General features: G+C 34.7%; 1 protein-coding gene across 1 annotated transcript; it reads right to left on the bottom strand.

Annotated features, from left to right (window-relative positions):
* Positions 1 to 213: 213 nt before the first annotated feature.
* On the bottom strand, positions 214 to 12,493 carry LOC111211692. Its single transcript, XM_022712958.2, has 16 exons — positions 9,523 to 12,493; positions 9,159 to 9,426; positions 8,814 to 8,928; positions 8,614 to 8,738; positions 8,426 to 8,507; positions 8,215 to 8,326; positions 7,973 to 8,136; positions 7,784 to 7,904; positions 2,835 to 7,654; positions 2,493 to 2,751; positions 2,337 to 2,408; positions 1,546 to 2,080; positions 1,022 to 1,126; positions 781 to 862; positions 526 to 669; positions 214 to 445 (listed from the first exon to the last, which is right to left on the bottom strand). Exons 1-9 carry the CDS (start codon positions 9,967 to 9,969, stop codon positions 7,346 to 7,348), a joined length of 1,743 nt encoding a protein of 580 aa, XP_022568679.1. The 5' UTR covers positions 9,970 to 12,493; the 3' UTR covers positions 214 to 445; positions 526 to 669; positions 781 to 862; positions 1,022 to 1,126; positions 1,546 to 2,080; positions 2,337 to 2,408; positions 2,493 to 2,751; positions 2,835 to 7,345.
* Between the last annotated feature and the right edge of the window lie 966 nt (positions 12,494 to 13,459).

The raw sequence follows: 13,459 nt of genomic DNA, 5'->3' as shown, positions 1-13,459 counted from the left end.
ATGTATCTGTCACACCTTGGGATCTGCCACTGGAGCTTCTGAAACAAATGACCTTCCAACACTTCTGGGTTCAAGTGAACAAATAACATGTCTCTTACCTCAAATCTCAAACCACTCAAATCCACTTTCACAATTCACAACTTTTCTCAAAAAACAAAGAGGTCATGGGAGAATACACAGGAGAAGTGAGGAAGCTAGCGAGCAAGATGATGGTAGTGATGGATGAAAACTTGGGTTTACTTAAAGGTTACATAAAGAAAGCTTTTACTGAAGGGATGGACGATGGAAAAGATACAACTTTCTTTGGAACCCAAGTTTTTACACTAAGTAAGATCCAGTAAGCTGTTTACAATCTTACAATTTGAACATAATTATACATTCAAAAAGAAACAATCTTCTTTGCCATAGACACGCTGAAGTTCCTAAACCGCTGGTTGGAATGATTCTGAACGAAGACATAAAAAACTGGGGGGTTAAGAAAGTCGGAAGGAAATGCAAAATACATGAAGACTAAAAAGATTGGACCTTTCCATATGCGAAAAGCTTTCTGATTGATAGCAGTGCCAAATGTAGTTTGATCCACATCAAACAACATAGTTTTTGGAGTGTTCCTAGGTTCATGAACTCTCTGATAAATCGTCTCTGAAAGTAAATATGATTGTTTGGATGCTTTATTTTACATCCGGCACAATAAATGCATACACATTAAGCACCTTGATTGAATTAAAGTAACCACATTATTAATCAGTCCGGGTTCCTCCGAAAAAAATGTTCACTCACCTTTGTGAAATCGCATGCTTGACATCTCATAGTTAATCTGATCTTTTGATGACTTCTCGAAGCTCCTGCTTCTAGATTGTTTCTATGCAATTACAAATTCCAAGACTTTAGAAAAAAATGGAAAGCTTTAAAATAGGTTGAGCTGAGACAATTAGGTTTTATCTCACGTGAGAGAGCCACATACTTCACATGAACACCATCGAGTATACCACCAGTTCAAAGAGGAGAATCAAACTTATACCTGAATTTTGGGTAGATATTTTTGGAGAAGCCACGAGAACCAAAAAGAATTTCAACAATGTTCTTCAAACCATAAATCTCAAGAATGATGATGATCTGCAAAAATCTATCGAACAAACAATCATAAGAATTTTCATAACATCTACAAAAGAGTCTCACACTATATTTCTCTATAATGGCAAAGTTTCAGACATAATAAACTCACATGTCGGATTACATTATTGAGACCAAGACATAACCCACTACGGTGAATCCTAATATTCCACCAAAATTATGAAAACCCCCAAAACAAAATTTAATATCTAAATCCAAAAAAAAAAAAAAACAAATCTATAAGATTTACACCATTGCTCAGCGATAAATAAATGCACTCAGCTCGAAGTTGGTGATGCGTAACTAATAACTTGAAAAGTCCACAGCACAATGGGATATCAAACATTTTAGAATGATATTTTGTGACTGGTCCCTGCTCCATGTTACTAATCGAAAGCAACTAATATTGTGAAACAGGAAAGTTAAACAAACCTTTGCTAAATTATGCTTAATTTGAAGTCTACCCTTCATGCCGAGTCCATCTTTTGTATAGACCAGTTGAGGCATTTACCATTATTCATCTTCAACTGTTCCTTCTTATTAATTAAAAGCTAAGATTTTCATAGTCTGTTTTAACTATTTTGTTTCTCCGCATCGGTCATAGACTCATTGTTAACCGCTTTCAATCCGGCTTTTTTGGCCGTCTCAAGTTGGAATCCAGAAGGTTGATTGATCTGCACACTGTTCCTTAGACCATACACCAGCGGAAGGAAAGACTCCCATGAGAAAGAAAAAAGAAAATGTACAATAAAAATCATAGTGATAAACTAATAACTCCTAAAACTCTCACAAAGAGTCTACTATATCCTCTGAACTAACAAATTAAAAATCAATTCATCAAACTAACCTGCTGAAGCTATTTCTTAAAGTCGAGTAGAGAGAAAGAAATGCTAGTATTTGTTTTTATTCCCAATACCACCTCGGACAAACACTCGTCTGCTGGATATGTGCCTCCTACAGCTCACATCTACCAACTCAAATCAAAGCAAATCAATTCGATATACATTTCACAACATCCAGGGCTGGCACATCAAAAGAAAAACCCGCACTTTAAATAAAAGCTCATCATCTCAATTATACAAATGAATTTCATATACACACCATACATAATCCCGAGGCTACAACTTAACAGATGATAATCACTTTATATACACTATTGAGCTCCTACCATATCAATCAATTATAGCGAGATAAGACATCAAAAAAAGGGAAGGGAAGCTTACATGGCTGTACAAATTATCTGAGTAGCCTTGGGATAATTTTTAGCCAGTTTCTACAACGCTGCAACCACACATCTACCAAATAGATCCAACGAAGGCATCATAGAGTTGATTGGAAGTCGCGAGGGAAGATTCAAAAGAGAGAGAGAGAGATGGAACCTGATCAATTAGGGGCGGCGCGTTGAAGGTTCAACGTCAGGCTCGCCCACATCTCCGGCCCGTCGAAAGCATCCCCAAACTTTTTAGGGGTGGCGTGGCGCTTGCACATATTCTTACCCGAATCAAACCCTTTGTTGATTGAATCGATGTCAAGCTCACTCACTCGTACGGCGTATTCGAACTTATTGAACCGTAACTGATCATCACCGACGGCTGTAACCATTTGCCGAATCCGGTTTTAGTTCATCGATCTTCTTCTCTGCAGAGATTGAAGCACTGATTAAGCGACACCTGAGCAACAAACGATGCAAGTAGTGGACGTATTGATTGTAGGTTGATTACATGGTGATTAACGGCGGCGTTGAAGTCACCGGAGTTCTCTCTATATTTGAGTCTAAAAGAAGAGTGAAAGAGTAAAAAATGTTAAATAATGAGTTTATGCAATTAAACCTATCAGAAACGAAATACAGAGAAGGAGAGGAAGAGATCAATGGTAAATAGGAAATTAATTTTAGGGAAGAAGGCGAAGAGATGAGATTGCCGGTGGATAATTTTCGTAAATGTTAGCTAGAGTAGCTAGAAAGTGAGTAGGCAAAATGACGTGACAGAACAATTGCATTTGATTGGATGGTTATTTTTGATGATGTGGATAGCTTAATTGCTCACTATATCTTGATTTTAGTATTGTGACTAGATGCTTCGTCCGCGCTACGCGCGGAAAATGTTTGAGTCTTAATGTGCTTCTACATTTTTAACTTAACTTAACTAATTTAAAAATTTGTTTTAACTATGAAGAATCAACTCCGAGATTTTATAGTTTTGTATAAAAAATAATTAGGTTTAGAATATAATTTCTCTTATTTAAAAAGATGGGAATCTCATCTCTCACTCACACCATAACATCACCTGTCTTTTAATTTATTCTCTATATATTTAAATTGCTTAGCAAAGATTGAAAGACAGAAGTTGAGTTTTAGATTTTATATAGAAGTAGAGATATAAAGAAAAACAATGATAAAATAGTTTAAAATGTAAATAAATCTAGGTATCAAGATCTGTGAGAAAGAGAATAATAATCCGAATGATGCATGAATTAGAATCACTCTTTGCTGCATGCTTTTGCATGATCTCCTATTCGCCTTTTGAAATGCTTTATATAATCAATTGATTTGTTGAAGTAGAAATTTGTTGCTGGTGATGTACGGAGTAGTAGTTTGCCTGGAAAATATTGGATATTATTGTTTTGTTGATAAAAAAAATTTAGATCTGTATTATTTGTTGATGTGTTTAATAAAATTATTTACCTTCGAAAAGTTTAGGAATTATGCTTGTGATGATGACAACTTTAAATTTCCTATTCTTCTTGCTTTGTAGGATGCTAAAATCTGCTGCTTGCTTGTCGCACACTATGAGTTTAACAATTGTCGACCTGAGATAGAGATGTATGTATGAAGAGAATTATTATATCGTTTTTAACTATTGTGTTAGACTTACCTGTTCAGGCGTAGACCAATCGTGGCATCAATATTGAGTTCTGGGTGGTACGGTTTTATTTTTTGTATTATGAGTATCTGCCCGACGACATCTGCACATTGATTTTAGAATAAACATCCATGTTTGTTTAATTATTACTGGAATGGCTTACGTACCTGGTAAGTAGGTGGGTGTAGTGGCTAAGCGCAATAGATTTCTGTAATTCTGAGGAGATAAATTGTGAACTGGAAATATCGGACCGATGTTTGTAACGTTCAATGTTATTGTCTTTTGGTCGATCTGAATGTAATACGGCAGTTGGGTGAGTTTCCGATGTCGTGAATTATGTATGACAGAAAATCCTGAAAATTCATATATATCTCCTTCGGTTAAGTTTTTTGGGTCATTCTGCTGAATTTTTCCGTTGAGCCGACCTTCTAGTAGTTGTCCCTGAGTGTGAACAAATTTTGTTGTGCCGAGCCAATTAAGTAAATAGTGAGTAGTTTAAATAAAATATGGTGGATTAGAAAATACATATATGTATGTATATGTTAAAGTTTAAAAAGGCTTACGTGGTGGTCATAGCACAAGAAGCCGATGGAAGTTTGAGTATTATCTGTTTGGTGTTTTCTGATGTCCCAAACATTTCTTATACATACCGTGATAGGACACACTTAAATCCCTTCCTGAAGTTGGTGGATTCTTTGAGGAATGTGTTGCATGGAAGATGTCACTGTAAGACATGCGATTTTAATTAAGGGCATATGTTATTTAGAACTTTACAAACAAAACTATAAATTGTAATAAGATACATGAATATCCAACTATAATTATTACACACAGGAATGTATTTTCAAAATTAAATTTTTGGGTCATACGGAGGAGATAAATTATGAACTCGAGATCAGTAAGAAATTAATTCTTCTTTTTAATAAAAAATTTAAATTAGTATATTGAGTTTTTTTGTTTCAAAAAAATATTAAGTGTGTATAATTTCAAATATAATAACTTTTATACAAAATGGAATGATAATATATTGTCATATCTTTATATTACTTTATTTAAGGGACAAATATCATACGTACACAATAACAAATATTCTTGATATCTTTGAAATCTTCTTTTTGAAAACAGATTTCCCAGAATAAGTCATTTTAGGTAACATAAATATACTTTGTAATTCGATTTTAATTTTACTTTTAGTTTAACGTAAGTATAAAATATATTACAATTAATGATACTATAATCCTACGCTATTCTAAATTGTGGCTCACCAAATTGTATAAAAAAAAGAACCATTTATAATTTTTATGTTTGAATAATATCTCTAAATAAAATTACAATAAACAAATGAAAGCATGTCAAATCGAGTAGATAATTTACTAAAGATTTTTAACAATTATATTAGATTCCAAAATATCATAAGCTTCCGGTCGGTAACTTTTTGATCTTGAATATAATTGTTGGAATATCAGAAAATATTATGGTTTTACGGCATATACCAACCTTCCAAAAAATAATATATATAAATTATTGAAGAAAATGCTAAGATTTCACCCTTGATATATCATTTATTAAATGACTATATAATAAGTGTACTCGGCTGCATGATTGCTAAAATAACTAAATTATATATGCATATGATGGGATCGTCCTCTTTCGTTCTGATAGTTTCCAACGACAAATTTCATAAATACTGATTTTTAAAATGGTTAAAAGTTCATAGCTAATAACATGTATGGGATACAGTTTTGATATGGAGGTTTGACAGTATGAGTATATTTAATGTGTTAGATATTTACATATATATTTGAGACTAAAAATCATATGTCGATGTATCTATATATGATGTTCGTACATGTTTATGTAATTAATATAAGGCCATTAAAGAAAAAATCATAAATTAATCGAAAATTAAATAAATATCTAATTAGTCTATGTATAAATAAAAAGGTGATTTGTTTGAAAATAACAAAACTGCTTGCTTAATCATTGTAATATCAAAACATATCATTCCAAATATAGTAGTCTAAGTAAATGTAAATTATAATATATAATTGATAATGAATATCTGATTTATTTCAAATATAGTAGTATAAGTATGTGTAAATTATAGTATAGAAATTTGGTATCTTTTTTTTTTTTTTGCAAAGTTTATTAGTCGAAAATATATGACATTTCTTTTTTGTTTTTTATAGTATTATGGATCAAAAATATTTGAAAACATATTTTTTTATGTGTCTGACCAACTTGATGCCTACGTAAGACATATGGAACATATCAATGGCATTTGAACTTATCTTTACTGAACATAGACTATACTAACCGAGCAGAACACAACGGTTCGGTTCGTAGCTTTATACACAATAGCTAATGAGTCTATTTTTATTCATTTGTTTGATTCACTCCATTACGGTTGATGTGACAGGGTATATTCATTCGAGTAGATTCTCCCAAACCATTTTATTGCTTGTATATTGCAATAAATTAGTCAAAAAGTTTCGGAAACCCATCGAAAGATTAAAAAGAAATTATGCGCATCAAATATGTTGTTCTTGTTGTGGGGAAAGATGCAGGGATTACATATTTACCTGTGTTTTCTTGGGGTTGATCAGAGGGCGGTGTATCCATTCCGGCAGTACGCTGAAGGTTGCGAACAATCTATTATCACTTTGGTAACTGCATTAGCTTTTATAACTGTTGAGATACGATTGTATTAAACTTACACAATTTGTGGATGATAGTCTTGAGAATATGGATATTATGTTTCTTCAGCTTATGCAAGATAAGGATGAGCTTTAGAAAGAGTTGAATTTTTTTTTTTCCGTTTGAAAGAAGATAGTAATTGATTGATATGGCTTGTGTACAAAATTATCTTACATTCCTTTTATGATGTAGGATTGCCGCAGATATGATGATTCATAAAGGTAATGTATATTGCCAAGAAGCTAATATAAATGAGAAGATCCCATGGTTGACATATGGTAAGTTATTCATTATAATTCTTAATAACATATACAATTAAGATAAGTAATGGAAACAAATGTTTTAAAAACAATCCAAAGCACTCGTATAATCAAAGTATAATCTATGCAAGAAGCTTACGTGAAGTAAAAATCAGAGTTACATATCAATGTGTGAAAATTTGGTGCCACTAAGAAGTAAATTTGAAGCAAACTATGATAATCTTCACATCAAACAAATAAAAAGATCATAATAGAATAAGCAAATTCCTCGAAGGGATATAAAAACCCATATAACGAAAATTGTATCCAGCAAAAACTTAGACATGAAAAGATAAAATTCTGAGAATGCAAATGTCAAGAACGCAAAATTATTAGGGAAACATAAAAACACACATAAAAACACACACAAAATTATTAGCCACTCTTAGAACGCTTGGCTTCATCTGACTCAAGACTCTCAGTTGCTTTTCTAGCCCTATCACCTGCAGAATCTCTAAACGCCCCGAAAGGTCCAGAGCCATCACCTCCAGTCTTCGAAATACCATCGGGCGTTGATGGAAGAGGAGCTTCTGCTGGGAGAATCTTTGTGACAGTTATGGTCTGTGTCTTGCCTGTCAAATTATGATCCGAGACTTTCACAATGAACTTGCATGTCTTCCCTATTGCTTCAAGCAAAGCATCCGGAACCGGCACGCAATGATCAGATCCAACTCCCACATTAGTCTGACATTAAACACAGTCTACGTGAGTTCATCTAATACTGACTTCTCATAGTTCACAAACCAATGATTTTCTAACCAATTCGATATTACACAAAAAATATTAGATATGTATAAATAGGTCTGAAAGTACCTCAAAGTAATTTGCAACCAATTCTGCTGCATGCTTGCCAGTCAAATCCTTCCCAGCATCACCAAGAATGACAAAAAGTGCTTGCTCACTCTTATCATAAACAGAAATCTTCGTCAGGTACCTACAATGAAAGAGTATTAGATATGAAAGCTGACAAAACATAGATGAAACTAAGACTACACCACTTACTGAGGAACGCCTGTGACTTCACTTTTCCCACACCTCTTATTGTTGCAAATCAGAGAGGTAGGCCCTTTGACCGCCTTACTATTGCAACCACCACAGGAAATGTAGTACCAAGCAGAACCCTGGACAACATCATCTATGGTTGCGGTGCATTCAAACCAAGCAACCTTCATTGTGGAAAACAAATAGACTTCACAAATACCCAAGTATATAAAAAGAATATACAAAGAGGACAATTCTTGTACCTTAGAAGTTTTCTGCTTGATGTAAGAGTATAGTTCCTCAAGTGTCACTGACTCGGGCTTAGTGACAACCTCAGCAGCAACTCTATTGGCAATTTCTGAGTTCGAGACCAACCTGATACAAAGAGTGAAGCCCAAATATTTTAGAAATGATACCGCATTAAAATATAAACAAAAGTTGCAGGAAAAATTAATTGAATACATAAATACATACCATTCGAGGTACTCCTTGCTTGGCTGAACATCGGCATCCATAAACACTCGAGAGGATGACATCGAAGTGAGAGCAAGTGTTCCTGTTAATAACAAATGAAAGGATGTGATTATCAGTTACAGCTTTATTACTGTCTATTTTAATAATAAAGAATATAAGAAATGATGTTTTGATAGTGATATGCTAACCTCCAAGATGTTTAGGGTTCACTGTGGTGACCAAAAGAACACTTGGAATGCTTCCATACGATTTGAATTTCTGGCAGAAGTCGGATGCAGCCTTGTCCCATAGATACAACTTCATCACTGGTCCACTACAAAGGGTACAAATCATGTGTTAAAAATAACACACAAAACAATGAAAGCGACTAACAAAAAGAAAAACTCACTCATGTGTCTGAACATGTACACATAGATGCCGCTTCTCTGCTATGTCAGCTTCGTCAAGAACAATATGGTCAGTCATAGTCTGACCATTAACCAGCTTCATGTGGCCAACATAGTCTGAGACAGAACCAATACAATCCGCAGACATCAAACATATATAACAAACATCACATAACTAATACTCTACCTACTTATCAAGCTCAAAAATTTGTACATTCTTTATAACAAATTTATCAAATTATAACATATATTAAATAAAATTAAAAGGATAATTTTCAAACATATATAACAAACATGTCTATAAGATCACATACTATATGTACTATAAAAAGATCAACTTCGCTTACCATAAAGATCACCCTTGGAGTCACAATTGGACTTAAACTCCTCATAGGTATGGAACCTGAACCTATCTTCTGGAATTTGAACCGGAGGATTTTCAAGAACAGACAAAGAAGAATTCCAACTGAATGAGGCAGTGGCGCTATGATCGGCAACGCGATACTGATCCTTGCTTCTGGATCCGAAAAAATTGATCAGTTTATAGACAGAACCCGCCGCCAGTTCATATCTCCCAACTCGACTGGCTGGAACAAAACCTTGAATAACAGTCCCCTGCAGATCGTTTGAAAGCATAGATAAATTTAAATATCATCTCAATCGAGCAATACCAAATCAGACAGAAAAAGTATAAAACAATGGAAGACAAACCTCTCGGTCGATAAGGAGCATCTCTTGTCCAATGAGCGTCTTCGTGTTTGGATTGCGAGCCTCCCAGAAATGAATCACACGGAACATCAACTCGGCTTCGCGTGGGCCGAGAGAAACCTCTCTGAAGAACATCACTTGGTCACCATGCATGGAGGAGAGATCGGTAGCAGCGTTTGGTTCCATCGGATTGGCAGATGAAACAGCAGCCTTTCCGTTAGGTTTCACCACAATCACAGAGGAAGCAGTGGACTTCCCGGTTGATTTCGCAGTCGCAGAGGAGGCGACAGTCTTCTTGCTGGTCTGGTGGTCCCGGAAGCTGGAGAGTTGCCGCTGAGATCCATCGGGATGAATATTTAAGAGAATATTATTAGTTGTGGTGGAGAGATAAGGTAAGAAGAGATGAGCTTTATAAATAAAAAAAAGGAGTGGAAAGCGAAAGGAATTCATCGAATCAGCTCAAAGGGAGGTTTGATTACAGCAGTTATTGGTGAGGCTATAACTGGTGAAATTAATCGTTGAACCCGATTCGCAGAGAAAAGTAAAGGAAGATGTGGAAGACGAAAGGGGATCGAAGAACAAAATTAGGGTTACAATCCAATCGCGGGTGAGGGAGTAAATAACCACGGGCTAAACCGGTCATGGGTCATAGACCAAAGAGCAAGCAGGCCGAGAACGTAAAAGCCCAAAACAAAGCGAAGGAGTGGTGACATGGAGCCCAAAGGAAAGCGGAGGAGTGGTGACGTGGACGAATGCTGCTCCATGAGTGGCTAATTTTTCAGTCCGACGTGGACCACCTAAGAAGGTTTAGTATTTGCCTTTTAGTGTAGTTTTTGATTTTATCTTTGTTTCATGATGTTCATTTTTATATTAAACTTGACCGGTCTAGATAAGTAGCTTCGATACGTTTATAAAATATAAACCAGTATCTGAGTAATGCCCAAAACCAAAAAAAAAAAAAAACCCCAAGTAAACCAAATTTTAGACTAACCAAATATAAACCAAAAATATAAAATAATTAAACATAAATGGATCTTTTGCGGTTATGGATTCCCAAAATGAAAGATCTCGATATGCTCATCTAACAAATCCATACTTAGGTTACACCATTTGATAATTTGCTAACTCAAGACTTGATGCAACCAACATCAAAGAACAACGGAAGTTTGGTTCAAATAGTAGTATTAGTTATATTTAAAAAAGCTCACAAAAAAACTTAAAAAAACTACTTACAGAAACCAACTTTATAGTTTTTTTTCTTATGTAATATGCTTTTACACCCACAAATGAAAAAAATATTTTTTAAAATAATTTTTCAAAGTTCTCAATTATTGTTTTACAAAATATTAATCATAGATTTTATTGGATAATATATATATATATATAACAAATCATGTCATCACTTCATTTTGTAATCTTAAAAGCTAAAGATTTTCAAAAAAAAAAATTGCTTCTTTCTTTATTGACAAACAATATTTCCTATCACAGTATATTTTATATATATTCCTCAGTTGACTACGGATGGTATTTTCAAAAACTCAACTCCCAATTTTTACTTTTTAATCCTATTTGCTACTGCGAAGAAACTATCAACTATTTTAATCTCATTTGTTGGTTACCAGAAGTATTAACAAAAAAAAATATATGGATTGATTGTTACACTTCATGGTTTGAAATCAAATTAGTCACCGAAGTCACTATTCTATAAACTACTAAAATGAAAATGAACGAATAAAACAATAGACCGGTGTTGATGACCCTCATCGACTAAATTGCACTGTCAACCAAATGAACATACAAAAACGGTTACACAAGTTTTATATTTTCACAAAAACATACATCACATTCCGCGCGTAGGAAAACACCTAGCTCAATATATAAATGTGTTTCCGGCTAAGCCACATAGGATGCCATGTCAGAAAGTTTGGCTCTGTGAGATCGACACGTGGCATTGCATTTTAAATCAATTCTGATTTGGGCTTCGGCGATTTATTCCTATTTTGTTTAAATGGGCCTCTAAACCTCGCGATATGTTCCAGTTAATTAATTCCAACGCGTGAACCGAAACATCAAAGGTCGATGAGTTCTCGCAGTCGTCTTCCTTGATATATCTAGGGTTTTTCTCTCTGAATCTGTGATCAAGCCAGACTTTAATGGAGGTTGTTCGAGGTTCACTGTCTCAAATATCTGTTTGGAATCACTGATTTGGTGACTTTCATGATGTTTCGCACATGATTCGTCGACTATGTTATGTTACTGTATTAAGAGCATTTCCAACTCCACTCCATAATTTACTGCAAAATGAAGTGGGAAATAGAGTGATAAACAAACAAAAACGTGATTACTGCATAAATGGAGTAATGGGTTTTTTGATTGTTCATCACTCCATTTCCCACTCCATTTTGCAGTAAATTATGGAGTGGGGTTGGAGATGCTCTAAGTGTTCCTCCCCTTAAGCATTAATCTTTACTCCTTGGACCCACGACGCCCACGATTTCTCATTCATTAGTACTCATCTCCCTTACGGGCTGTGAAACTCCTACTATAAAAAGGTATTTGTTCTTTCCGTAGACATCATCCTCACAAATCCTACTACATTAGAAACTTATTCCTTATTCTCCTTATTCTTATGGCTAACATATCTACCATTCTTGCTAATCTCAAATCTGGACGTTGCTCATCCATGGTGGAGGTGCGGCTTCTCCGTTTTTGGGAAGCTAGAAACATTAAATGTGCTGGCCACCTCATGGTAGTAGATATGCTCATTCTGGATTCTAAGGTGAATCTGATTTTTAAATTTATGTTCATCATTGTTTTGAACAGCTCTTTGGTGTTTAGATTCATATTTAACAGGATTATGATGTCGATATTATTTTTTTCCTCTTTGTATATGGTTTTGAATCCAGTTTTAAATTGTGTGATTTCTGTTTTAAAATGTTCTCAGGTAGGCCTGGGCATAAAATCCGGAACCCGAAATCCGAACCAAACCCAAGCCAAAAAACCCGACCCGTTATCCGACCCGAAACGTAAAAATACCCAAACGGGTCTTGTAGGGTGGTACAAAAAATATCCGAACCCGAAGTGTTATTAACCGAACCCGAACGGGTAACCCGAAAAATCCGAGATTAATAGTCAATATAAATATTTTGAAATATATATAAGTATTCCAATTATTAAATTCAATATTTGTGGTAGTATTATATATAATAATAAATATTAAAATTCTAATAAATTCTTTAAGTACACAATTAGTTATAAATAAGTATTTTATAATTTACTCATTGAAATAAAAGTCTACTCTCTATAAGGCAATACATATTGTTTACAAATGATGTTTGTTTTCATGCTTGATTTAACATTTTATTGTTATTTTATCAATTTTATATGTGATAGATTAATTTTTATTTAATTTAGATGTTTTTCTTTATGTTTTACTTCAAAAATTTTGTTTTTTATTTTGGTTATATCCGAACCGAACCGATATAACCCGAATTCGTATGATATATGATTACTTTATGGGTTTTATGATGCAATACAATTTTAAACCGAACCCGAAGTGTTATTATCCGAACCCGACCCGTACTAATAAAATTTTAGTGTGGGACCTAGAAGCGTAAACCCGAAAATCCGAAAACCCAAAAAACCCGACCCGAATGCCAACGGGTACCCGAACGCCCAGGCCTATTCTCAGGTGACGCTCATGCCCGCCACCATCGATGTGAACCATCTTCCCACCTACCGGTGACACTTGAAGGCGCAGGTTCTAAGTTCTCTATGAGCGGCTTTGATATCACTAGGTGTATCCGAATTTTAGGCTGTCAGACTTTAGTCTGATGATACGGTTCAGTAACTCAACCGGTTTAATGAGATAACCGAACCGTCTCTCCAATTCTGAAGAGCACTTCCGGTTCCGTAACCGCAGTGAACTTCTTGGCCTAGC

This window comes from Brassica napus, chromosome C9, assembly GCF_020379485.1.
Source record: "Brassica napus cultivar Da-Ae chromosome C9, Da-Ae, whole genome shotgun sequence".
In the NCBI taxonomy this organism is placed as follows: Eukaryota; Viridiplantae; Streptophyta; class Magnoliopsida; order Brassicales; family Brassicaceae; genus Brassica; species Brassica napus.
This window is presented reverse-complemented; position numbering and strand designations above follow the sequence as displayed.